Here is a 28,000-nt window from a genome sequence, read left to right as displayed (position 1 = left end):
GCGGAGGAACTTTCCTAAGGCAGAGGCTTTTAGGACGCGGGCCCCGCAACCAGATGGTCCGCAGGAGAAACGCCAGCTCCAGCCGCAGCACCCGGAGCGGCAGAGCCCCGCCGAGCCGCAGGGACTGAGCCGGCGCAGGGGGGGGCAGCGCAGCAGCCGCGGTGCCCAGCGCCAGAGCCCGAGGCAGGGTCTGGAGCCCCCCACCCCGACGGCGGCAGCTCGATCCTCTGCCGGGGGGGCCCCCTGCGCCGTCTTCTCCTCCCCGCATCCCCCTTTGCTTTCATGCAACGCCTGGTGGCCTGGGACGCAGCATGCCTCCCCATCCAGCCGCCCGCCTTTAAATCCATGGAAGTGGCGAATTTCTATTACGAGGCGGACTGTCTGGCTGCTCTCAACAAGCTGCACCCGCGGGCGGCCGGGGGCCGCTCCATGACCGAGCTGACCGTAGGGGACCACGAGCGAGCCATCGACTTCAGCCCCTACCTGGACCCCTTAGCATCCCAGCAGCCGGCGCAGCCGCCTCCTCCCGCAGCAGCAGCAGGGGGCAACTTTGAGCCTCCGTGCAGCAGCGGCGGCGGCCAAGATTTCCTTTCCGATCTCTTCGCCGAGGACTATAAAGGCAGCGGCGGCAAGAAGCCCGACTACACCTACATCAGCCTCGGCCGGCACGGCCACCCGTGCGGCAGCCAGAGCCACAAGCCGGGGGGGCTGCCGGGCTGCTTCCCGCCGCAGATCGTGGAGACCAAAGCCGAGCCGGTCTTCGAGACCCTGGACTCTTGCAAAGGGCCCCGTAAGGAAGAAGGGGGGGCCGGGCCGGGACCGGGGGGCATGTCCTCGCCCTACGGCAGCACCGTGCGCTCCTACCTGGGCTACCAGTCAGTGCCGAGCGGCAGCAGCGGGAACCTGTCCACCTCGTCCTCCTCCAGCCCCCCCGGCACCCCCAACCCCTCCGAGTCCTCCAAGTCGGCCGCGGCCGGCGGGGGCTACTCGGCCCCCCCCGCGGGCAAGAACAAGCCCAAGAAGTGCGTGGACAAGCACAGCGACGAGTACAAGCTGCGCCGGGAGAGGAACAACATCGCGGTGCGCAAGAGCCGCGACAAAGCCAAAATGCGCAACCTGGAGACGCAGCACAAAGTCTTGGAACTGACGGCCGAGAACGAGCGGCTGCAGAAGAAGGTGGAGCAGCTCTCCCGGGAGCTCAGCACCCTCAGGAACTTGTTCAAACAGCTGCCCGAGCCCCTGCTCGCCTCCTCGCCGCGCTGCTGACCCCCTTTCCCCGGGGCCGGCCGGAGGGGAGCGCCGGTGGCCGGCTCCCCGCTGCGCCCCCCCCCCCCCCCCCCGCCGGGGGAGCCCGGGGCCGGGGGCCCGCAGCGCGCCCCCGGGGCTCCCCCCGGGCTCGGCGGGGCTTTCTGCTCGGTTTGCTCTTTATTTACGCGTCGGCGGAGGGGCCCGGCGAGGCCGCCAGGGCGCGGGGGCGCGCCGGGGGTCGGGGGTCGGGGGCCGGCGGCCGCGGGGCTCTGCGGGCTGCTGGGCGCTGGGGGTATTTAACACAGCGAGAGGAGAGCAGGGCGAAGTGATGCAATCCTTGAAGCATGGCTGGGAATGCTGCGTACATGATGCAATCTCGTGTAACTGTCAGTCATGGATTGAGTAATCTGTTAAAGATGTTCCTACGTTTTTTTTTTTTTTTATTATAAAGAATAATCTATTTCTATAAGAAAATACATATGTATATTTTGGGATCTATGCATTCTTGCTACGTTTGAAGCATTAATGAACAATTTTAATAAACTTTATGACTAGGTTAAAAAAAGTAGCTTGTTTTATTTGGAAGGCACGTTTGAAGCTAGCTTAAAGGCAGAGCTGAAACTCTAGCTGCATCTGGCTCGGTGCTGTGATCAGGGAGCAGGATTTCTGTTGGTCTTTTCACTTTCTCTGTGACTCAGAGAAAAACAAAAACAAAAACCCCAAGAGAAAGCCAGCAGAGAGCAGGGCTGGAAGCTTCAGCCAGTTCTCGTTGCCTCATTTTATTTCCTCTAATCACTTGCTTTAGCTGCCGCTTGGGTATTGTTTGGGGAGGAGGTGGTTGTTTGGCGTTTTCGGTTTTTGCACTTCTTGCTGTTCTCAACGTGTAGAGCGAGGTGTGCTGTCCAAACCGGGACCGGTCCTTGGCAAAGTAACTCTGAGTCTGAAGTGGGAGGGAAGAAGAAGAAGTAAGGGAGGAAGCTTTAATTTATTTATATATATATTTTTTTCTCTAAGGGCTTTCTATTCTCTAAGTTGTGATTCAGCGTTTCTTATGTTTGTAGTTTACAGGAACAAACACCAGAAAGTAGCATTTCTGTTGGATGCCGGTAACTCGGTCACTGCTCAGGAAGCTCTCCTGCAGCCGGCCAGGTGAGAGGCACACGAACAACTCCCTTATCCTTTCTCTCGAGACATTTTCCTAAAAACCTGTAGATGGAGTTTCTCTGTGGAGAGGTGTTTATTTCTGTGCTTCTGTGTTTGGGGACAGTGGCAGACAAGCTGGGGGGGCAGAGAAGGAGGAAGCTGGTTCTGGGCTACACCTCTGTTCCCAGGGGAGCTGGGCCTCTGCCTCCGATGGAAGGAGCCAGGCTCGGCACGGCTCCCCAGCCGCGTTTCTTCCCGAGCCCCCGCTGCTCGCTGCCGCACGCAGCTCTGCGAGCAGCTAACAATCTCGAGCTGGTTACGCGCAGGGAGTTGAGAAAATGATCGGCTCTTACTCAGCATTTTCCATTTTCCTGTTAGGCCAAATTTAAGCACTAAGTTTTTAAGTTGAGTGCCTCCGAACAGAAACTCCTTAACTGTCTGTGCTGTTGGACAGCTGAGTACAGAAGGGCTTTTCTGGATCAAGCCAATGCATTTGGATTGGCTGCTATACATTCCAATACAAAACGCAGCGGATTTCAGGACAAATATCGAATTTGTTGTTTATTTCAAATGTTTCTCTAAGCAAAGCGTGTTTTCTACTGAAAGAACTGTTCTGCATTTTTGACACTTAAGATCATATCTTCCTCTGGTGGGGCAAACTCCCGGAGCTCTTCCTGAAATTTGTTGTGCGTTCCCTGCTCCCGCAGTGCCTCCGTAGCTCCTGCTAGGAGCTGGGCACTGGTAAGCACAAAGTGTTAGACCTGCTACAGATTTCTGCTGTTTGCTTTTTAATTTGTACAGTTAAGTTGGTTTTATGAGACCCTAAGAATAGATTTTCTCGGGTGAGCTAGCTCCTGCACCGGCTTGACTCAAGTTCTTGCAGGCAAGATAGACGTTAGATCTTGTCTTGACTGTCCCTCGTGACGCTGATTTCTCCAGCCTCCTGTGGCTGTTTATTCTACTATTCTTCTAGTTACGAAACTTATCCACATCATTAGATCCTATTTTCTTGTTGTGCTGTAGGCCATGTAATGTTACCCAAACTCACAAGCTGCGTTCCCAGTCGGAGCTGAGTGCTGCTGAGGGCAGAATTGCTGCGGGACTGAAGATGTCCTCAGATACATTTCTTTCTTTCTTTAGAAATGACAAAGCTTCCAACAAAAGTTCAGTTTATGAGGGCTGGGAGGCAGGGTAGATTGAAAGATAAGATGTACTAAAGGTATTTATATTTGTTTAAATAATAGTCCAGTTTTGGAGACAGAGCTCTGTCAGGCACGAATGAGCTAATCCCCGTCCTTAAACTTTGCCTGCTCCAGGAGAGTCAGGGCAGCGCTGCTGCAATTTAAAGAATGTTTAAATTCCTGCTGTATTGCCATGTATCTCTTCATTTGGATTAAAGATTTCTCATTCAGGAGGAAACTTGTGCAGTGATGAGTTTTTGTCAAAAGGACGCAGTTACAGACAGGAAAACCAAGAACACAAATGCACTAATTTTACACTAGTCTCAGAAGGAACCTGAAAGAGTCAGAAAGAGAATTCCTGAATCTTTAATTCTTAATCTTCTGTTAGCTACAGAACTTACATTTTAGGAGCTTTCTAGCATGATTAAATGCATAGAGGTCACGAAATACCCTGCTTTATAAACAAGCATATGAAAAAGCCCCTGAAATTAAAACATTTCCTAGAAAAAAAAAAAAAGAAGTTTGGAAACACTTTGGGAAAAAGCAGTTTGGAAAGGAATCTGAGCACTAATTCTAGTACTAAAGCAGACAAAAGAGTCCACATACTTTTTCTAATCAAGGGGGCGGGGGGGGGGGGGGGGAATTGGAAAATCCCTGTCCGAACAGGGGCTCGGCTCCAAATATTGATATAGCTTCCCATTACAAGCAAGATTCGGTTGACTGAAAGCAGTACGTGGTGCGTCTCAGTTGTCTTCTTACGAGGTTTCTTTAGCTTCTCTTCCTAAAGTGACTCAGTGCAATTTGCGGTAGGACTTTGCAGGCTATTTGCAGGTAAACCACGCAGAGGAGTTACGGCCTTTACTCCACGAGTCTGTTTCAAATTTTATGGAAGTTTATAAACGTCATTTGGTTCAGGGTTGTTTTTCCCCTTTCAAATTGTATGCTACACTGACTGATTCGTACAGATCTTTCTTGTTACTACCAAAATAACAGAGTTTCTTCCTATTTAGACATAAGTCTGTAAGACCACATCCCTAGCACTGGCGTCCCATTTCCAAAGCATCTAGCACCGTTTCATCATTTGCTAATGTTTAAATTCAGTTGTGCTTAGTTCTGCAAAAGAAATCATATGTATCATTTTAAACCAAAATATTCAAAAACACAAGTATGATTTTGTTAACGGGTCTTCTGTCTATTAATAGCAATTGCTAGCCTCTGCTTATCTGTCCAAAGCATGTATAGCCCCATACCGCTCTGACATTGTGTGGTGTTGCTTTGACACTTTGCCTGCTGCCTTCCCTTATTGACTCTTGGAAGATGCAGGAAAATTTACACTTGTTTCTATACTAATTGTTTATCTTCTATCAAATAAAATCACCCAAATTGCACCAAAGGGTTATTGGGCTGGGAGACTCGATCACATTTGGTAACAGTATAGTTTTTGCTCATTCCTGCAATAACCTTCTTATAACAAAATTACAACCTGAAAAAAAAAAAAAAGCTTTGTGAAGTGTTCACCTTTACAATTTCCTTGCTAGACCAACTGTTATTGATGTGGATGTCTATGAAAATATGAAGTTACTCTCATACTAGGTAGTTTTCAAGCAATGTTTCCTTAGCTGTGACAAGAATAAAAGTCAATGCAACTTAGTATCTGCTTTAATAAAGACAAAAATGTATATGAGGCCAAATTACACATCTTCTTTTGTCATTTATAATGGTATCACTTAAGATACAATAAGTATTGTCTTGCATTTTCCTGTTATTCAGAGCAACACAAACTAAACCACCACCGAACTAGAACGGCAGGGTTTTGCATTCGGTTTGTTCTGGTTAGAGATGATCATGTGGTGGACGGGGTAATGATGAATCTGCTTCTGACTCTTTTTCCTACTAAGAACTAATGCAAAAGAAATCGCACTACTCTCCTGTGGGTTAGCCTATTTTTTGCATGTTTAACTCTGTGCACATGCTTAGTAGTCAGAATTTTAGGGCAAAACTCATACGTTAATGTGAAGTGTGAAGTAAAATGTAAACCTATGCATGTATGTTGCAAGGGTCCTAATACAATCAAGAAATCTAAACAAAACTAGGAATATAATTAACTACTCCCAAGGAAACAATTCTGTTCCAATTCTGACTACCGTTTTTAATTACTCAGTAAAGTAAAAGTAGAACCATGTGGCAAAATCTATACATTAAATATGTGAGGGAACTGGTTCTTCTTTTGGGCGATGCACCCTGAACAGACTAGTGAAATTATTAGAAGAGTGAAGTTCTACTTAACTATTTGCTGGGACCCAAAACATATTCTGAGAGTTTAATCTTTTCAACAGAAAGCTAAACTTTGTACAAACTGTAAACTTGGATAATATCCCGCGATTTTCAGAGGTTTCTGACTCTATCATGTGAATTGAGACCTGCTTTGACCCAGCCTGGGCAGCTGAGCAGCCCAATCCATGCAGAATATAACACCTGGAAATGGCCGTGCATTGACATCAGGACCATGTGAGACACATGATGCAGTGCAATCCTGATGCAAAACTACGTGAAATCCCAAGACAGTTCCTCTTTGCAGTGATACTAGACCCTGCAGCTCAGCAGCCAGGAGCACAACCGCTGTGGGATTTGAGTCCTGAGCCTCAGTAAAGAGCTCTCAAGTTCAGCGCAGCTCTGATTCCGATTTGGGTAGTTCTATCAACTGGGATCTAAAATCCTTTTGTGATCATTTTCTCACCTGCTAAATTGTTTGACTGTTTTGTTTTGAATAAAGGGCTTTCTTCCCCTCCTACAAATGTTGGTGGTTAGATCTGGATGAGTGTGAAAAACAACAGGGTTGGAATTCCCAACTCGGATAAATGGGTTAATAGTTGCTGAAACTAATTGATTTGTGTTTACAAGAGGGACACATTTGGTTCCAAGCCTTCTGACTGGTTGTCACAGTTTCACAGAGCAGAGCCAAATTATTTGTTTTTAAGCCATCACAAATTTGGGCTATTTAGTTCCAATAATATTTTCTAGCTAATTACAGTCTAAGGAAGGCTTTGATCTACATCAGTTTTTTGCCTTGCCCTGTCCCATCTGCTCCTGCCTCTGTATCACACATTACATAGCTTTCAAAGCACTTTCTCAGAGTCCAGGGTATTTAAATCAGAGGCTTTAGTTAGGGCTCACAATTTCATACAATTTGCAGAATAATAAATCATCTCAGAACTCACGCATTCCCTCCCTACAGCACACTACAGAAGTGCTGGCTTTGTCAGCAGACCTCGTTTTGATCGGCTTGAACATCATGCCAGGCAGAGTAAGGAGCTGAGTTTTTGATAGAGGCTACGAAAGCTTATGGTCCCTATCCCTACATAAAAGAAGCGCAACAGCTGGTTTGTTTCCTATAAATACCTTGCATTTGCTAGTCCATTGCAACAGCATTTCATTAAGCCTGTGGTAGGTAGCTCATTGATGTTGTCTAGAAATTACAGTAACAGGAATCAGTCTCCTTCAAACAATGCAAAAATCCCTCTAATGCCTCATCCACTGACTGTGTTCCCCTCCTACATTAGCTCACCTGTGATCCAGGTCCACAAAAGTTTTGTGAGCTTGATTTATATTTTGTGTAAGTGAGCAGAGAGGCTTTGCTTTTAGAAATGAATGTCACGGTGACACGATGGGAAAATATTTCTGTGCAACATGATGAAACAATTACTTGGCTGAAGTAATTCAGGAAGGGAATCACAAGAACAAGAGAAAGTGCCTGGAGCCGGTTTGAGAAGCAGAAGGAGAGAGCACTGGTGGCTAGCTAGCAGAAACATTGTTTTGCTAATTTCCCCAGCCTCTGTCATCTAGACAATAACTCGGGGGTGGATGTTTCTGACTGCGATTCGCTGCATTTCTCCGAGTCTAGGTGTCTTATAGGGAACAGGAGGACACAGATTCTGCCTCTGTTGTTTTTTGAAATATAAAAGGACAGAAAGGGAACCTAGAATGTAATTCTTCGAGATACTTAAGTGTGTCTAACATTTAAATGTACAAGGAGCAGAACAAAATCTGCGGGACAACTTGGCACAATGAGATGAGTAGAATTACAAAAAAAAAGGAGTAATTATCAAGGAGTTTGATTGCTTACAGGAATGCAAGCTGGACCATAGCCACTTATGCCTAACTTCTGCATGCAAGCTAGCTTTTACACCAGCTCAGTCAAGACATAACTTCCAAGCAGCACTGTGGTTTTGCTGATGTGTTCCTGATGACCACTCATGGTGGCAGAAAATATTGTTCTGCTCCAAGTTAAGAACAGCTCTGACTGCTGCGTTGAGTCCCCAGATCTGAAGGATGAGGGGAGGAGGCAGAAGGCGTTTATTCAGGACTTTAGCTATGGGGTTCGCAGTATCCTTAAACACTTTCAAAGCAAATTATATAGCTGCAGAGTTAATGAATGCAGAACTCTGACAAAACTTAAGCAGCAAGGCATAAATACTGGGTTTTAGCAAAAGCATGAGAATGGAAGGACACAGTTTCTGGTCCTGGTTCTTTCGCCAGTTTATCATATATCTTTAGATGGTTAGTTAGCCCCTAAATGTAATAGGAACTGTGTGCACGTATGTGCATCTCTAGTTGTAAGTGCAGTTGCCATAGCTGCAGGTATATTTGCCTATTATATATTTAGATCCTGATCTTACATATGTGCTTCATTTTATACATGTAGCTGCAGTGATTTCAGTGGAACTATTATTACTCCCATGAGTAATGATAAATGCACAGATCTGTATTTACATGGATGCATTTACATGGATCTGTATATACATGGATCTGAGATCACTGTGTCTCTGGGAAGATTTTTGCGCCTTCCTCTGTTTTATACCACATGCCCTAGGAAATCTTGAGCACTTTCATATCGTATATTCAATTTCTACAGAGTTACCCAGGCACATGGGCTGATGTGGGTGTCCCTTCCTGTACAAAAGGTGATGATGGTGGCTTCAGCATTTTTGCACTCCTCAGGACAGAAGGAAAATCTGTCTAGTGGGACACTGCCTATGCTCTAACAGCTACCATCGGGTCCCAGGGTAACAAAGCACTAGCACTTGAGCATGTGTTATACCTCAGCAGAAGTAAAACAACGCTGAACACCAGCTTTCAAGTTTTGGATGTGCCAAGTGCTCTGCTGAAACACACCATTCCAGTCCCAGGCATAGATAGCTACCTGGCCTCTGGATTACTGCTGTGATGCAGCTGTGCCACTGGCATAAATCCTGGGAAAGAAAACATGGCAGAAAATCTGAACGTTCAAAAGATGGTGAATGAGATGCACCCAGATGGGCCAAAACGAATCCTAATTTCCTCCTCCTGTGCTGAAGGAGCCCATTCAGTGCGTATGCTGGCCGGGGCTGGCAAGCCACTGCTCCAACGCATGGTGTTAGTACCTGGCTGGTGATCAAAGCACTCTTAGGCAACAACCCACTCCACATCAGCAGGAGCCGCTGCCAAGAACCATGGACTTCTACGGGCTGGAAGGCAACTGATAAAGCAGACGCTGAGAAAAGCAATGATGCCTGCGTTGGGCAATCTGAGTGCCACTAATGGCTACTGGAAAATGTTATTTTTATTTTAGTTCTGCAATTGCATAAGACGGGTCTGCTGAAGGCTCAGAGTGACATGGTGTTTGCACAGGGCCTTTTTTGTTTGTTTTTTTTGCAGAGCATTTTATTTAGATGAACAGATACTCCCACTTTACAGGGGAAAACCACTACTCCTTGGTACTTTTCTTCCTCTGTCTGTACCAAATATGGGTCAGCTGTGCCTTTCTCCAGAATTAGCTCCTGTGGATTTTGGCTTGCGGAGGATGAGGCACCCGGAATGGGTGAGAATGATGCAAACAAACCTGTTGCAATACAATCCTGTGCCTGGTTGCAGGGGATACAGTTCACAAGTGAGGTTGGCAGATTAGAAAGGGTTTGGCAAAAAGGACTACAAGGCAGATCTCCATGGGGCAAAGAGGCTTTAAAAGAAGGAAGTGAGACCAACCAGTGCATGGTTCTGGGAAGGCTATTGCAAACTGTGGCAGTGATGGGAACTGTTTCCAACAGACACGCTAGGGGCACTGAACTATTTTCTCACTGACCTCACGGTAACACGAAGTGAAAATTCTCCTCTGGTGGGTTTTGCCAAGTTTTTAAAGGCAAAACCTTATCCAGTGGTTCCTGCTTTTGCATTAATTCACTAGCAGGTGCTCTTCTGCACGAGCCCTGCAAGAGCTTTATTACCAGAGGTACACTAACTATTAAACAGCCATAAGCTTACCCTGGTATTTACGGTAGGACTGTGCCTTTTTATTGCGCACAGGGAGGGAACTCCCTTCTCAGCCCTCCAGGTGGTCCCTTCAGGGCAGGGTTGAGGCACAGTGGTGAGAAGGGGTGGGGTTGGGTGGGAGAGGCTTTCTTTGCTGCCCTACCTGTTCTGGGCATAAATTGAAATGATCAGTCTCTAAATCCTGCCAATTAGGCATGCTTTACTGGCATTAGAGTCAGTTTACTATGACAGGTAAAACTACAAGGTTTCTCTTAAAAAAGAAAAAAAAAAAAAAAAAAGAGGCAAAATCCTGCTTTAACCAGGGGTAGCAGAGGGCAGCAGCAGGTTGGTACCCAGCCGTACCCAGACAGGCAGGAGCAGGGCAGCATTCTCCAGCACAGGGCAGCTCAGGGACAAACACCCCCTCACGTGTCTGCATCCTCTCCTCCAGCAGCGACTGCGTGGTAGGGAGCCCATGGAGCTGGAGGATGCAGCCGGCAGCCCTCGGCAGCACCCCTCCTCTGCAACAGCTCCTCTTAAGCATTCAGTGCAGGATTAGATGTGGAAAAAAAAAATACTGGCAATCCTTTCCTATGCTCCACCTGCCAACAAAGCTCCACCTACATGGGAGAGCAAAACGAGGTGCCTTTTACGAGACTATGAAACTGCTAATCAAGGTAGTAGCTGCGCTCTCAGGGTAGTGCCTTCCTAATCTCCTGATCTACAGATTCCTATAAGGAAGATGGCAATACAGACCTCTTGGGTCTATTACCTCTTGGTTTCTGTACACTGAGGCAGTCACTGTTCTGTTCTTTGCATGCTGCTCCCATTTTGAGGGTTATTTTGCTTACTCCAATGTCCGGAAATTATAGGGTTGGTTTTCTTCCTCAAGGAAAACTTATCTTTGCAGCAAGTGCCTCTGCCTGTGAACACATGGCAGAAGCTGGCTTCATCCTCATCTGCAGTCAGAGAAGAGGAGGGTGAGGAGCACCTCCCAACAGCCCCATATTCATTCCCTATTCTCACCATTTAGCATTTAGGCTCTGCCGGTGTAAAACAAGCATTTCAGACACCAGCATTTCAGGCATTTGCATCCCTTGCTTCAAAACAGGCTTTATGCTGAGAAGGGTTTCTCATTGGCACTTGGGTAGGAAGTAAAGAGGACAAATGGGAAAATTAATTATCCACGTCAAATACTTTTAATATTGCATAAAACTCGCCTGTGAGGAATGCTGCCTTTTACTCTCATGTCCTGGTAACTCTGACTGACTCAGCCTCCTGCATGCGCTGCTCGTCAACATCCACAGTTGTTTGTAACCAAATCACTTGTGCGCGAATTTAGGACAGAAAAGCCCATTGCTATAAGCTTTATAAATGCAGTGTGAGGTTCTTCCTTCTGACAACTACCGCAATGTCTTGAGGGGAGGAGGAGGGTAAAAGTGACCTCCAAATAAGCACTTCACAGAACTTACTCTCTGAGATAATTTGAGTCCTCGTCCAGCCTCCCCGCAGGGACTGACATTAGCTCAGGATCTCCGGAGGGCTTTGGTCTCCCTACACAGCGAAGCAAGCTGGGGGGCCCTGCCGTGGTACAGGGGCACCCTGCACCGGTCCTGTGCTTCATGTTACACCCAGATAGCTGCTTTTCAGCCTCTGCTACTCTGCCCCATATAACTAGGCAGGAATGATGACCTACTGAGTCTGGAAAAAAAGAAAGTATAGTCCTGTCTCTGGCATTGTTTCAAACTTGGTTTTTGGACAAGTTACTGCACCCTTCAAAGCTCCACTTCTTTTTTCCTCAGAAAGACACTTCCTGGATGTGGGAGAATAGAGGCGGGTGTTTCAGGTGTTATTTGTTTAAAGAAGTGTGAAATATGAGATAAGAGACATCGATAATGCCATGTTTAATTGCTTAAAGTTTGTATTAAACGCTAAAAATAAAAATGAGTTCACCAGGGAAAGCCTTCAGTTATTTTTGTAGCGTGCACTCTTTAGGACAGTCTTCTGGTGAAAATGACTAGAAGCACAATTGTCCCTCACTCTAAACTCTCCCCAGGCAGTAGCATGACCACACAGAATTTGGCTCATTATGTATGTAAAATAGGCAGATGCTATTAGAAAGTAATTTTTCTGACTCGGTGAGTACAGAAGCCTATCCCTCATGATGAAATCCTCTGCAGGGGCTGTATTTTTATCATGCCTCATACTTTTTAAGGTATTTGAAATGATCTTACAGTTGGATACTATCTTCCTTTTCCTCTCCTGGAATCTGAGCTCTGTGTTCACAGAATTTCTCTGACTCCTCAGCATTTTCCTTTCAAACTCCCTTCCCTTTGACAGTATGTAATTCCTGATACTGGTGGGTACGGCTGCAGTTTTATTAAGTATGTAATAACATGCTACTCAGGGACAACATGTCATGATAATAAATTGTCGATGTAATTAGGTCTGACTCATCAATCAACATGGAAAAGGACAGAATGGACTTCATAAAAACACCTTTAAGAGACTGATGGAAATGTTTAAAGAACGAAGAAATTACCAGTGTTTTGTATTGTTAAGTATTTTGCAGAGCAGAAAATTAATTAGCACTGATGAGAACACACTCCTCTGGAATGCCCATGTGTGGCCCATTACATCCCATTTTGCCCTCTGAGTCATCCCTTCGCAGCTTCCTTTCCGTGCAAACAGGAGCAGTCACAGTGGGATCAAGTTTAGTGACTTACCCGTGTGAGCAAGCAGCTGTGCAGGGAAGCCGGGCCCATCTTGAGCTGGGGCCAGGCTACCAACAGCAAAAGCTGATGAAATAACTTTTCTGTGCAAAAAAAATCACCTTGTTGCATATTATTATTTTTACATTATTTACTTTTCACTTTAGGAATGTTCTTATTTTAGATGAAATGCTAAATATGTGTCTCCAGCAAGCTTTATAAATTCCAATTCTGCATATATCCCAGACTGATGACCTGAGAAATCTGGCACTTATACCTGGGGCCTTCCTGCACGGGAGAAAGCGTGCCCGTGAAGCGAACACACATTTCCAAGATGTATGTGAAACAGAAATAACAAAATAGCGCTTGGCGTGCTCAAAGACTAAAACTGCACAAGCAATTTACCAAGGCCAAACCCAGCTCTGTCCAAGTCTAGGCGAAAGGTCACCCACGAATTAGGAAGCAAACTATTGAGTTAACAGCATTGCAGCAACAGAATAAACTCTCACCGATTGACTAAGACAGTGGGATATCACCCCTAGCTATTGGCAACCGTCTTCTCATAATTAACCTTTATTAAGGTGGTCATCTCCAAACTAAACAAATGCAAAGTTTGGTTACTAATATAAAAGACATCAATTAGATTTATATAAGGGTATTGCAAAATATTGAATAATAAAAGCTGCTACCAAACAACAGCAGGAAAATTCATAACCCCACAGCACGTTTGCTTCTCAAATAGACAAAGCCTGACTATTTTCAGGAAATTACCTTTTGAGTGGTGACAATACTTGCCCTGTGCATTTGATGTGGGAGATAGGGGGTACTGCTGGCACACTGTCTACCTAAACCTGACAGCAAGGCTAAGGTTGGCACTTAACTGCATGAATCACCAACTACTGAAATTTAAAAGCTTGCATATGCAAATCACTAATTAAACACATTAGCATAGTCAGTTACCCAAACTGTAATCTTAAATCGTATCTCCAAGTTAGGCATGCAATCACACACCCATTCTGCAGATTTGCATTTGTGAGCATGGTTTCCTGAGAGCTAGGTCCAGAAACCAGTCTAATAACCAATTTTTCCTCCTGTAGTTCCAGGAAGGAAAAAGAAGAGTGAAAGCATGCTGAGTGGCTTCTTCTCCTAAAAAGTAATGGGAAATTGTACATAATCAGGAACTGATGTGGCCAGACTAAAAGGGCTAGATGGCGAGTTGTGCGTGCTCGCATTTAATCTAATGCCCATCTTTGTGACTCCTTCAACCCGGGCAGCGTGGCATTTCCCTCTATTAGCAAATACTCAGACACAGGAAAAGCCTATCTGCCAGATTTTGACTTTATTTACATTGAATTACCTGAGATTAGAATCTGAAACTAGAAACTTTCTTTATACAGTTACAAATAGCTATATTATGCAGTTTTAAGGGGTTAAGAAAAGGAGGAAATCATAACCACAGAAGTCATAAAGGCAACTTATCCCAAGCCAAATAGTTTTGTTTCTAACGCAGGGCTTTAATTATAACATGTCATATAATGATGACATAGTGCTATAATAGGCAAATATAATGCATTAATCTGATATTATATTTTGGCTTTAACAATAGGTGCAGCGAACCAGCCTTAGTGGATAACTCATTCAGAACCTATCTGCACACTCCACCTAGATACTTATCTGCCTCTTTAATTAAGTGGAGGGAAACTTCTTGAGGCCATACCCATAAAGCCAGTCTCTGATGATAGCAGAGTTACTGGAAGCCTTTGGTAATCGCTTACACCCACGTATTGTGGTTAGCTTCCAACTTTGGCTCTTTCCTTCTTGCTTTGGAACCACCTATTTATCCCCTAGTGTAAATCCCCGTGTTTTTGTACCAAAAAGGGTACAAAAGACCCCCAGAGGGTTTGTTTGAGTGCGTCAGCATACTGCTATTGGCCTCCTCAGGACTGAACCAGCTTCCTAGTTGCAGCAGTGAAATAAAGAGCTTTGGCCATTTTTTCACTTACCAGTGTATTTCTTGAAATGGTAGCAAAAAAACTGCATCAGTGAACACAGCAGAGGCAGTGTCACCTTTCCAGAATGCAAGTGCCCCTGTCTGTCCTCAGCATGCGCCCATGGCAATCAGAGAGCCTACAGCAGGTGACTTCAGTGGAAGCAAGACTGGGTCTCATGGGACAAAATTATCTCTCCTGACTCCATGGGTCCTGTGTAACTTTGTGTACATTAAAAACCACCTTTCTTCCTTCTTCAAGCTCAAGGTGTTCGTAGGATTCACATGCTAAGCTAAAAATAAAACCTTAGCTAATCTATTAGTTTGGAGAAGGTGGTTCTCTGAGATGCAGTGCTTGCTCTCTGCTACGAAATTTTGAGAGAAATATCCCGCTCTGAGGCAGTAATATACAGAAATCATAGAGACCAAGCAGGTAAACAGCATCTGAAGAAAGCACAGGGACAGCAATCTGGAGGCCGTGTGAGATAATTTTCTGATGTAACAGTAGTGTAACAACAAGTACTACAGTCCTCATATCAAAATAAAGACAGCTGACATGAGGTTCTTGCATTTCAGTACTAGCTAAGCAAGCCACACAGGATGAGCACAACTAAAATGGCTCCAACTGCTTACCGCCTCTTTTCCTTTTCTCTCCTTCTGCTGCGCACTTCCTTGCTCTCCTCCGGACTTCCAGTATGAAAGGCTCTGCTAATGACCTCTGAACAGATCATGTTGAGAATGTCACTACAGAGCTTCTTAATCTTATGGTGGCGCCTAGATAATATGGTGATGGGTACTGAAATGCTGAAAAACAGACAGACAGATAGCTAGATAAGATTAGATATATAAGTAATTTAGTCAGTCATCATACAGAGCAGCTGACATAAGTTCATTTGTAAAGCCAACTGCTAAAATTGCTTTAGAAGTCCGTACATTTTAATTCTGTTGAAAGACAGACCTTTGATCTGAATTGTTTTGGTGGCATGTACATTATTTGAATGGAACCTCACCTGACCAGGTAATACCAGACCGGTCATTCCTGGCATACTATTGTCATAGGACAACAGTGTACATGCAAATCCATACCTACCAATAGCTCAAGGGCAGACAGATAACTGAGCATCATGGAACAGATATAGACTGAAAGCATGATCACCACCTTGTGCTGATATGCAGAATGAATCATGGCTAATAAAAGGCTCAAACAGCCATATATATGACTAAAGGTAACCCCAACACACTTTTAAATTAAGCATGTCCAGAAAATAAAAGGAGAGAAATTAATAGATAAGTCTTATTGCTCCTCTTTCTCATCAATATTTATTAATTTATACTGGGGAAGATGGAGAAGGGAGAAAAATAAAACAGACCTGTCAGATTCACTGTTGTTTACAGGCAGTTTTATATTCCGGCTCTCAGATACTACCAAAACACTCGGAAGTTTGTGCTGCATTCTTTGCAGGAAAGCTTATTTGCATTCACGTGTTTTTATTTTTATTTTTAATTCAGCATTAAAAAGCTCAAAGACACTTCCTAGGGCAGTTTATTTTTGAAGTGTGTTATTTGTTTTAGCTCCACATCTGAAGCCACACTAGTATTCCCGGGTACGGAAGGGGTAAGACGGTTAATATAAAAGTGCAGAGTTCATTAGTCCATGTGTTTCTCTGAGTGGCATTTACCCCAGTGCAGACACTTTGCACTACTAAGTCCCACTAAAGCACAAACTGCTAAGTGCACGGATGAACCACAGATAAATGGTTGCATGTCTTAATTAGTGATGGATGAAGCTCTCAGAAGATTCTGTGGTTTAATTAGAATAAGCATTCAAAAAGTTCAAATGCTAATCCAAGCCTCTTTAGTTTATAATGATGGAAGTCACTCTCTAGAGCAGCTTACTCATTCCATTTTTAATATATCCTGACTGCAGTTGGGTTTGAACTGCTGCACAAACAGCAGCTGTCACGAAAAGTAGATCCCCTCCAACAATCCCACTTGAAATCAGTAATTGCAGATGTGCAGAAAAATCAAACGACTGAATAGCAGTCTCCAGACAGCGCTTGCCACAGTCTTATGTCCTTCAGTGACAGTTCACTTTTGCATGTTCTTGGCTCTAAGGCTTGGATTAATCATGCTTAACTGTTAAAATCCCTGTTTCCATAATGTCTGAGAAACTCAATCTCTTTTTAAAGGTATATGTCTCTTGACAGTGACTGCAGTGAAGGAGCTAGACTCCTAATTTGAGCATCTCATTTATTTGCCTGCACTTTGGAAGGATCAAGGTCCAGCTCTGTTGTGAAATGCCTGATGTTACGGTATCTCCTGACCGGTACCCTGCCCCATGGCTAGTCTATTACGGGTCGTTTCAAGTCAGCTCTGCTGCACACTGGTGCATTATAGTGGACTGAAATGCAGGAGACTTGATTTTCTAGAAAGTTGATTTTCTAAATAAAAGTGTTCTCATACAATATCCTGGAGCCCGATTCCCCACCGCCTTACAGCTGTGTCCAAACCCATGGGACTCAGAGCAAGTCCACAGGGTGTGTAAAACCCTGTCTAGCACATCTGGAAGTGCCAGGCTCCCAGTTTGCATAATTTAAAAGCAATGGAGGATTGGGCCAGCAGTTACAATTGTACTTATATAATGTCTGCATAAGCAAATATTGGACTTGTTATGCATATGCAAAGAGTAGCCCAGCCAGTGCATAAATGGAGAAGGTATGTATTTCCTTTGCACACCACATGCCAAATGTGCGCAAATCAAGCACAAAAGTATCCCACCCATTGAGGCAAATACTTAAAAATAGGTATCTAAAAGTATTACACAGTAAAGCACTAAAGAACATACTTTAATTTTCAAAATTGCTGAGCAACAAGCAATTCTTGTTTTTTGAGAATCAGACCCCTTACACACTTCCGTTTAGGTTTTGGAACGTGATTTTATATACCTATTTTTTTGAGAAGCATTGGCCAAATTGCTAGCTGTCAGCTGGAGACTTTATCAGGAAATCTGTAACTGAACATTCCAGGCCAAGATGCACAGAAAACAAAAAACTGTGTAGAAACTTACACAGTATGCTGTTGGTTATACTGGAAACAGTAAAAAGAATAATAAAAAAAAAAGTGCTATTAAAAAGCTCAGTTCAGGAAAAGGGAAAGAAATGTACTTTTGTGTTTGTACTGATAACAGTAGTCCTTCTTACAACATTCTGCACTTTTAAAACTTTGAATGAATAACTGTAGCTAATAATAGTACCTTTAAATAAAATCTTAATTGCAAAACAAAATAATAATAAAGAAAAGTTAATACTTTCTTTTTTTTCAAAGCTTAGAAAAGTTTAGGTCGGAGTTTTGGGTGAAGGTTTGGTTGCTGCTTTTTCCCCTTTTATCTGAAACAGCTTACTCAGACCTAATCTTCATCATCTAAACCACATGATTAACACACAAAATAACTTTGGAGCAAGCCAGGTCCAAGCAGGAAGCTGCAAGTACTATCATGTCTTCATGATATTAGCCAGCAAAATAACTGTGGTTTCTCCAGTTTTTTTTTGTTATTATTATTATTTTTAATTCTCTACATTTATGTTTTCCTTGAAAGGGGCTTGTGTGTGTGTGTGTGTGGTTTTTTTTTCCTTTCTTCTTTGTGTTGGAAACTTTCAGATTTCCAATCTCATTCCCAAAGGGAATGTTTATTCTCCTAGACAATCCCCACGAGACCGGGGCAGGCCTGGACCCTTACATGAAATGGCTAAGAACGTCTTTCACTTTGCTTGTATTTGTCAGTCAAAAGCACTGTTCAGCCAGATAGCACCACTCCCCTCTGGTCAAATTTAAAAGAAAGTAGTTATGACTGTACCATGCAAGGGGACTGGTCCTGCTGGTGTGTATGAGGCTTGTTCAGAACATTCCATTTGATTTGGCTGGCCTGAGAAAATGGAGGCTCCTTTACTTCTTTCAGGATCCCAATGGGTTTTAGGTGTGAACTATGTACTAAGCTGCTCAGATCACAGCAGTTCTGGGCATGTCTAGACATAAAGTTGCTGGTACTGGAAGAAATGTTATCCTGAGCAGGGAGGAACCTACTGAGTTGTAGGTGCTTAAGTCTTCTTTTGCATCTGGCCCTAACTTGCAAGAGAGGAAGAGCCAAATGCTCAAAGGCAGCTTCCATTTTATGGCTTTAAATTATGCAAAAAAATACGGTCTTGATAATTTTGCACCTGCATTTGTATTGGAGGTGAGGGAGAGCCTGACCAGGCAGGGACAGGCTCTAATTCTCTGCCCTTTCTCTGCGCTGTGAATTCAGACAGACCTTACCCCAGCAGAAATCATAGTCCCCATGTGTGTCGTGTGATACACTCCTATGCTAAGTTCTGCGGTTGGTACGCTGGGTGCTTGTTGGGCAACGGCATGGAGAAGGCTGGTTTCCTTGGAACATTTTCTGTTCATTGTAATGTTCCTTCCCAGCATTTCACAAACCACCACAAAGACAACGACAAAATAGGGGAGGAAAACCTTCTTAAAATGAATTGTGTGTCTCTTCCCTCGCTATCCCAACAGCATTGGCAGGCTCATAGGAGCCAGGCAGAGCTGGTCTCTACTGGATGTTGCTCTTTGCACAATTTTATGATAATCTGGGGGAGTTTGCGTGATCGAATGGTGAGAGCACAAGGAGGGAAGTGAGGACTCTGAGACTGCTTTCCTGGTTCCGCCACTAAGATCCCATTTCTCTTGGGACAGCATACATAAACTCTTCTGATTGTTCCATTGGCATGAACCTTGTTTTATGTATGTGCTATTTCTGCTATTTCTAGGACTATCTGAGGTTCAAATCAAAACAATAGCAAAATGTTCCAATTTATCTGCAAAACAAATTACAAACCTAATAACTATGACCTCTCTGTTCTGATTCAGAGCCTATTAAAGACAGTGCAAAGACATCTACCGACTCCAGTGTATTTTGGATTACTGTGTAGGCTCTTGATCAGATGGAAAAGAGACAGAAGGACACTAGAACTTAAGGAAGGGATGGGAGAACTATGATATATATTACTGGGAAGTAAAAACACCCTCAAGGGATGCTGGAAGCAAGACTTCTGCCAAGGCTTGGCTAGAATACACAAGTTTAGAGACCCAGCTATTGCAGCTTCTTGGCTCATCCTAGAAAGAAAACAGCTTCCTGTCTTAACCTCTTAATGTGAGCTCTATATTTGTAATTTGCAGTACATTTCATACCTGGAAGAACAACTCAGTTCTGCTCTCATGGCAAAATTCCTAATGATTCCACTGTGAGCATAGCATAGCTCACATCTTATTCGCTGCTGTTGGGTCTTTTTCATGTCCTTACACCCTTCAATGCCTGCAGGTACTCTCTGCTCTTGCACTCATTTTTAGTCTCCGTTTCTTTGACACAGGTAACAGTTGTAAACTCCAAAGATCACTGTTTCTGTAGCAACAAAGACAGAAAAAGAGGAAATTAATTCAGTCTTCTGCATCCATTCAAAACATCTTCTGCTTATAATAACGAAGTGTTTTCTCCTTGCTTTTCATCATATGCCCCACAAGTTCAGCTGTTCTCAGACGGGACTACTGGAGGAGAACAGGGCAGCTGGACAGTCCCAGCAGCCACACTTGCAGAAGTACCCTGTAAAAGTAGCATGTGATCATCCCAAAATACAAATTAAAAAAGGAAGAAAAAAAAGAACTAAAAATATATTACTGTTTCTGAAAATGAAATCTCATGATTTCACCACATAGCATTACTATTTCAGTACTACAGAGCTTTCAAAGCAGCACTAGCTTTGTCATCCTTCTTTAAGAATCTGTTTATCTGAGACTGGTACCCCAAAATGCTCTCTATGCCTTTGAAAATCCTCTTTCAAATTTACAAAGTTGTTCCAAACAAGTAGCATGCTATACATAACACCAGGAAAGTTTCTCTAAGAACAGATTTTTCCTAGATTATTTCAAAGTCTTTTATCAAAATGAAAAGTGCAAAGATGAATAACCATGATCCACAAATAACCACGTGAACCCAAGTCCATCTGCTCTCATGGTGCAAAATAAGGGAGGTGAACTGAACACTGATTATATAAGGAGATGCTTTGGGTTGTGATCAGAGATGGCTCTTTCTTCTAAAAACATATTAAATTTGATTCACTAGCAGCACTGACAAAAAAGATGTTTTGGTTCGTACGGAAATGGTTTGATTCAAATATTTAATTTTGCTTTAAGGGTTTCCAAAAATATAATTAGGCACTAAACTAAACTGGAAACTTTGAATCCCAAAGCTAAAATGTTTTATTTTTCAGAAAATGCTAAAATTATATAATTTGATTTGTTTGGAATCTGAGGGTGATATAACTAAAACTATCAGTTGAAACTGGCTTTAGTTTGCAAAGCATTTCAATTTTCCCGTATTTTAACATTTTGGCTAAGATTATCAGATGACAATTTATGGGAGGATGTTATTGTGAAGAAATAATGTGCTGTCAGAATCAGCAGTTTAGTATTACCTAACACAGATCTACAATGGCAGTTTACTGGGTAATTTTATTAATGATATTTACAGGCCTCTCAGCTGAAAGGCAGAGTGGGTACAGTAAGGAGTAAGCCACGGTTAGCTTGTAGTATATTATTAGCTACAGCAATACTACATCTCAACAAATCTGTGAGCGCCACTTGACAGGAAAACACCATGCACATTTGTAATGCCACAGAAAATAAGCATAATAATTAAAACAACGGTTCTTTTCCCTCAACGTTTTCTTTTGACCTGTGTCTTCCTCAAAATGAATCCTAGGCAGGTTAATTGATTGCTTATCCACATAACATTTAAGCAACACATTTAATACAGTTGCAGTTCATACTTTAAATTCAAACAGCATCAATCCAACAATTTTTGGCAAATAAAAGGCAGCAATGGAGTGTCAAGAATCCAAGGAGACTCCAATCTAATTTAAATGGTGTTGCTCTCAAAAGCTGGCAGCAAGGAGTGCATCTTTTTAAAATGTTTCTAGTAGAAGCTGATGTTTATGATTGCTCTTAGCTTGGCAAGAAAAACACACTTCTAAACATTTACATTTCACATTCTTTGGGACTGTTGAAAAATGTTGGCTTGCAGTTCTCCACACTGCAGAGAGCTTGTGAGGAATGTTATAGTAAAACGTTAACAGCCATGTACTTTTCTTTTTCTTTGATTTACTGTGTGGCAGTTTTTATTCTAGTTGTGTTCTTAATGTTCTCTCTCCCAGTTTTAGTTTCACTCCAACAATATGAGACTAGGCTTATTTATTTAGCTAATAAAAACAAAGTCAATTCATTTATTAATACTTCGTACTAATGTCCCAGTCACCATTTGGAGACTTTCCCATTTGTACATATTCACTACATACTGTTGCAAAACCCCACAGCCGAGTCAGAAAACGAGCATTTTTCAGGAGACGCAGTCTGTGAAGAAGGGGCTGGCATTGTTCCGTCCGTCTGCCCAAACAATCAGGCCACGCTGTGGTTTGCCTACCACCGTGACTGCAGTGTACAGACACCAACGAGAAAAGAAACAACATAACGCAGAACCCCTGCTCGGTTACTTTGGCTTCAAGGTATCTCCCTGAGGAACTGCTGCCTTTGTGTGGGACATCGGTGCCCAGGCCCCAGCGAGCTCTCGCCAGCTAGGCCCCGAAGCCGGCCGGCCTGGCGGCCTCTGCCTGCCCACTCACGGACGGGCACACGCATTTCCCGATCTGACCCAACCTAATAGCATGAGGAAAAAAACATTAGCATTGGCTTTATTCTTCACTGAGAGCGCAGTTTTCAAAGCAGTGTTTTGAAAGTACAATTAAATCGCTGATTAGAGGTGCATAAAGGTACTCAACATGTTCCCCATTCCGTAAATCGCACGAAGATATGTATGAGTCTTACTGGCGCAGTTAAGTGAGTCGCTGAATTAGGACAGATGCATGGGATACGATGCAGTCCTAAACGCTGCCAACTCCCAGAAAGGTCACTGGAAGTTGATGGTACCTAGGAACTACGGGACTGATAAATACAAGAACTTATCCACACACACAAATTCATGTATGCAAATAATCTCACTGCAGTGTTGCAATCATTGGGAGTCCTCAGGTTGGACTGCTCCTGTGGGCAAGCTCACTCATGGTCTGACGATCTGCAGAATCAGCCTCGGTGGTATGTGCTGCATGCCTGTGTACTACCAGTTTAATTCAGTTTACTAAGGTGTGTGGAGTCTCTGTCAAGGTACATGTGAGCCACAATCACAGCAGAATCAAGCCAGCTGCTTCAGGTCTGGGCCATTTTGCTGTCAGCTGAAGATGTCAGGCTGATGACGTGGCTTGGTCTATGGCACTTGGATAAATAACAAAATGTGCAGTATGCCTTGCTAGTAGACATACTACTACTACTAACAGAGAAGTCAAGGCAAGGGAATTTTGCAAAATGCAGATAATTACAAACTATGTGTGTGAAGTCTTAGTTGCTGTTCATAATTAGGCAATGAAACAGACTGAACACACATAATGTCCTTCATCACAGGAATTTGGGAAACTTAGTTTTATTAAAGTCTCATCAAAACGTGATGTCATGCCAGTATTATATGGAGCCCCCCCTGCAGCAGCTATAACTTACCTTGTCCATGTCTCTGCGGTAGCCTGGCTGTAGCAGCACTGAGCTCGCACGAGCTGCGTCGTTCTGCCTGGGCAGAAGGACACCGCCGCACAGCCAGCTGCCATTGCTTGGGAGAGCCAACCTAGCAGTGCTCCAGATGTCTACATTACACTCGCAGCAAGACGCAACAGTGACCTCAGTGTATGTCTGCTTTTAACTTTTTGCAGTAGCCTGGAGCATCAAAAGCCGGATTCATAATATATGTGTCTGCTTAGGCCGCTATGAATGCAGACAGAAATTTTGTAAAATGGTGCCAAGTGCCTGAATGTCCATTTTCTGCTCCATTTTTTCAGGGTACCTTAAATTTACAAGACATAAATAATTTAAGAAGCAAAGTCCAACTTTCAAAAGTGACCAAGAGTTTGTTCACATGGGGAGGAGCTCCTGATGCACTGAGACAGGAATTGTTTTGCCACGTACATTTTATAATCTTCTAGCTACCGTTACAGCAGTGCTGTGCCTGGTTGCTTTGGGCACACAGCAATGCACACCTGCTCAGGCAGAGGCTGTCCCAGCACCGTGTCGGTGCCATAGCAAAAGGCTCGGGCCTCATGGCTGCTGGCAGCGTGAGATCAGCAGCGCGCTCCCCCTGGCAGCCCCTGGAGCTCAAAGTTAGCTGAGGGTCTATGTTGTTCAGGAAGGTCTTTTATTTGGGAGGATAAAAGCTGCGTCTTGCTGGTTTACATCACATTTGCTTGGGAATATTTGCAAACTCATGGAAACAAAAGACAATGTGTCTTGACAATTTTTTTAGTGTAATTCTGTGCAAGAATACTCTCATTGCAGAGTAAAAATGACCACACAAAGACTGACTCAAAACTAATTCCCTGTCAACCTTTAGAAACTGGAAGTCCCATTTTAATGTTGAAGGCTCTTCAAAAAAAACCCCATGTTTTTGTTTAGCTTGTTTCTAGTGTGTACGCCCCCCAGAACAAGCACCCAAAAGCCAAAGTCAGGGGAAGCTGGAGGTGCCCAATGCCAGTGGCCTCATTTCAAGCACCTCAAATCCAAATGAAGTTAACAGAAGCTCGAGGTGCTCAGTGACTCACCTAAAGGTAGATATTAAAAATGAAGCATGTTACTGTTGGAGGGTTTTGAAAATTATAGCCTAAGTGACAGTGTCAGAGCATAAAGCTGAGAAGTTCCTGTTCTCATAGACAGGTCCCCCCGAGCAACTTGTTATCAATAACTAACCTATATGCATAATGTCGCATGTATAGATCTCTATAGGAAACCACTAACGCAAATCATAAGCTTAATAGAATCTGTGTATAACCAGTGTTTGAATAACACTAATAACTCTGTATAAGGAAACCAAGGGAGCAGCTCAGAGTGGGTGGGAAGCAGTAGCCAGCAGGCTGGATAGGAGGAAAGGAGAAATAATAAGGCACCTCGCTCCCAGGAAGGGCCAGCAGGTGTATTTATAGAGGTCACACACCTTCTGGTCAATTAGGTCTAAACCCAGAGGAACCACTGGTAAAATATCCATTGCTGCTGGCTTTGGTAAAAGCCAATTAGAGATGCATTTATATTATAAAACTTAATTTCTAGGGAACAGAAGTGTGGAGAACTTCAAAGAGTTGCTCCAAGAAGGATGGAGCATGATGTATATTCGGGACTGGGGCTAATGGATCCCAGTGCCTGAGTACGTGGACTTTCTTTGAGATTCTGGGGAGGAGAGCCTAAAACACTGGCCTCTGGTTGCAAAATTTCAGCTAGAATTGAAATCATTTTCATTTTACTTCATTACTTCCTCACAGTTTAATATCTAAATGTTCAATTTTAATTGTTACTAAATAAACTCCTGTTTTACTACGAGGCTTATCTGATGTTGGGGATAAAGCAAATGAGCAAAGCTCCGGCGTTACGATTCCATGGAGATCACAGACTGTGTCAAAGAAGCATGTGTGGGTACCCCGAGAACATGAACCTCGGCATGGTACAAGTGGGAGTACTTTCTGCCAGGCAGCAAAGAAGCAGTGAAGGAGCTGGGACTGCCAAGTGCCAGGCCTGGGAAGGCGATCGCTTTAGTAGGCACACACAGGATCCTTTCCGCAAGGCACAGAGACTCCCCATAGCTTCCCTAAGCTGTGGCGCTTTACAATGAGTAGACCAAAGTCATACCACGGTTTAGTGACAAAGCTGAAAAGAATCCAGATTGCCAGCTCCCTGTCCTAAATACCAAGTGCAGTCCTGCCTTCTCCTCTAGGATAAAAGCATAAGGGAAAATATTCTAAAAGCTTTCAAGAAGCAGTGTGGATTGTGCTGTTAAAAGGAGGAAACATTATCAAAGGGTCAGAGAATTCCACAAAGTAGCACAACAGTTACTATTGCAAAACTCTGGGGGATCTCTTCTGTGGTATAGAGTTATTCAGCAGCTCAGACTAACGGCAGTATTTCTTCGTCCTCCACAGTCATAAATTCTTTTGCCTGTTATGGCTAAGTTCAGTAAGCTTCTCTGATTTGGCTTCAGTGAGAGCCAGACCTTGCCTAAAATTTAACATTTTTATTGTCCTTGCCGTAGAACATTTATGCTGTGTTTATCAGGTTCATTTCTTTCTTCATTAGAAGTTAATCACAGTGCCATTAGCACTGCTTTAATGTCATGAGAATCACACTCTGTAGGGTGCATCCTATGACTGCCTCAAAAATCTCTCCCTGTGGATATTTTGTCTCTGAAATAGTCTGGTTCCAACTATTCATCTTTGCCAAGAAGAACAATGTTACCAATTATTCCTACAGTGGAAAATAAATCAGAACAATCATTTGTTTTCTTGCAGTTGGTTGTACATATCCTTCACCAAGAGAAATTCAACTGCGAGTTAGAAAAATTTCCTTTCAGCTTCCCAGGCTCTTCAGTCTGTGCAGGATTCACAGTAAGCCTATGCATCCGATGAGTTATTTTACCTGGGAGGTAGGAATTGTTCCAAGTTCATACCTGCTCAAGATGTAATTCAGCTTTATGCAGGAGACTGGCATAAAGCCTATCTGCAAAAATCTCCAGCACAGAAAAGCTAACAGTGACCCAGTAAAAGAAATCAAGAATTTGAAGGCGCTTTTGCAGAGAGAAAAGATCTGTCATTAGTGAAAAGAAATGAGGGGAAATTACTGAAAGAGCATTTCTGATCATGCAATCAAGGAAACGTGGAACAAAACTCCAGGGCACAGTGGGATCTGGGAGTGCTACCTTGGGGAGAAGGCACCACAGATACTTCCTCAGATAAGGGCATATCAAAATTCAGTGCCTGATCTCAGAAACCCAAACATTCATATTAAAAATACAATCAGTTCATATTCATGCATTGGGACATGAGTAGCTTTAGGACTTGGCTCTCATTTATTGCTTAAGCATGCAATTCATAAGAATAATTCAAATGTGCCGTCACCGCAGAGGTATCAGAAATCTCAGCAGATGCGTGCTGTGGTTATACAAACAGTTACCTTTCTGCACACACAGTTGTGAAAATCTGGTCCTAAACATTATTTTTTTTTGGCATTTTTTTTCACTTTGCAGGCGAATTGCAGAGGTGTTGTCCGAGGTGCTGAGTCGTCCTCGGGTCATTGTGGAGCCAAAGCTGGAGGTGCTCCATGGCACTGAAAATAACATCACTGGCTTAATCATCAACAAAGGCTTAGTACCAAGATTTTGCAGCTGGCATCCAATGAACTCTGAGATAGCACTTGGGAGTCCTAAGCAACTAGTAATACCTGTTTTTCTACAAAATTAATAAATGCAAGTGTTAACTGTTCTAAATTCACTTAAGAAACAATTCACCCGGAAAGATTTGTGGTTTTCATTAAAACAGAGAACATAGAAGAGGAAATGTAAGGCCTGATGCTTAGCGTCCATTAAACCCCACAATTTGGCCAAGCTTTTGCAGGGCTTACTGAGTATGCAATAAAGCAGTCAGCAAACTGTCCTTGTAGCCTTTCAATCATTATAAAACACATTTAAGTACTTTCTAAGTGTGCAGCAGGTTAGTGACTAATGAAGCAGCTGCAGCCTACCGACTGGATCCAGCACTAAACAAGGCAGAGCAGAGCAGATAAGCAGTGCTGGACCGCAAGGTGGGCATAAAGAGCAAAGGAAGCGACTCTGTTCTCGGCTGAGGAATTGACTTCAGTGTAAGAATCCATGTTTTGCACTGAGTCTTGGTATTATTTCTGTTGTCTTATCCCAAGTACAATAGCTGGCTGTCCTGTACTAGGTAGATCAAACCCTAAGCAGGACTGTTGTCTGGCTGCTTGCTGCTGAACAAACCATTGCTCCTTCTGAAGTCCTGGCTGTAGGAGACAAATGTGGATTCCCCTGGAAATTCGCCCAGATCTAAATGTGAGTATGGAAAAGTGTGTCATTGCCTGCACTCGTGTTTGTGTTCAAACCCTCCCTTGTGTGCAGCTGCAAGATTTTTCACACTGAAACTGATGTGAGATTATTACATTAAAACGATCTATCGAATACCTTGGCATCATCTTGATACTGAATTATGGACTGACAAGTCTGAGAGGCTGAAAAGCCTGGAAGATCATGCACTTGCCTCCAAAAAAAAAAAAAAAAAAAAAGTTCTGCATTCTGCAGATGCATTCTGCATCTGGACCACCATGAGTAAGATTTCTCCAGATCTCTCTGGTGGCCGAGACGTGTCACCTTCTCCATCCCTCACCAGTCTGCCGGGAAGCAGTTCCCACTGGCAAGCCACCACCTGCTGCCTGCCTAGGCTGGCAGAGTCCAAGCGATGACACCGCTTTGCGCTGCTGTGGGACTGCAG

General features: G+C 43.6%; 2 protein-coding genes across 16 annotated transcripts in view; one reads left to right on the top strand and one right to left on the bottom strand.

The window, feature by feature from the left end:
• Nucleotides 1–6,367, top strand: CEBPB (CCAAT enhancer binding protein beta). The gene is made up of 2 exons (XM_080558085.1): nucleotides 1–2,213; nucleotides 2,310–6,367. The coding sequence occupies exon 1, from the start codon at nucleotides 283–285 to the stop codon at nucleotides 1,264–1,266; it is 984 nt and encodes a 327-aa protein (XP_080414211.1). The 5' UTR covers nucleotides 1–282; the 3' UTR covers nucleotides 1,267–2,213; nucleotides 2,310–6,367.
• Nucleotides 1–28,000, bottom strand: part of LOC308178889 (uncharacterized protein) — a 173,142-nt gene that overhangs the window by 9,064 nt on the left and 136,078 nt on the right. For 9 of the 15 annotated variants that reach the window (XM_080558089.1, XM_080558090.1, XM_080558091.1 and 6 more), the window contains 2 exons: nucleotides 19,785–19,995; nucleotides 15,189–15,359 (listed from right to left, as the gene is read on the bottom strand). In XM_080558089.1, coding sequence (XP_080414215.1) covers nucleotides 19,902–19,995 — 94 coding nt within the window. In that variant the 3' untranslated portion in view covers nucleotides 15,189–15,359; nucleotides 19,785–19,901. Of the gene's footprint in view, nucleotides 1–1,670; nucleotides 2,189–12,583; nucleotides 12,673–15,188; nucleotides 15,360–19,784; nucleotides 19,996–28,000 lie in introns of those variants that run through there. The other 6 variants (XM_080558095.1, XM_080558087.1, XM_080558093.1 and 3 more) reach the window with 2 other exon arrangements.

The sequence above is a fragment of the Anser brachyrhynchus genome (genome assembly GCF_964034855.1).
Source record: "Anser brachyrhynchus genome assembly, chromosome: 16".
Lineage (NCBI taxonomy): Eukaryota > Metazoa > Chordata > Aves > Anseriformes > Anatidae > Anser > Anser brachyrhynchus.
Note: the sequence above shows the minus strand (reverse complement) of the source record. Positions and strands in the feature narration are given on the sequence as shown.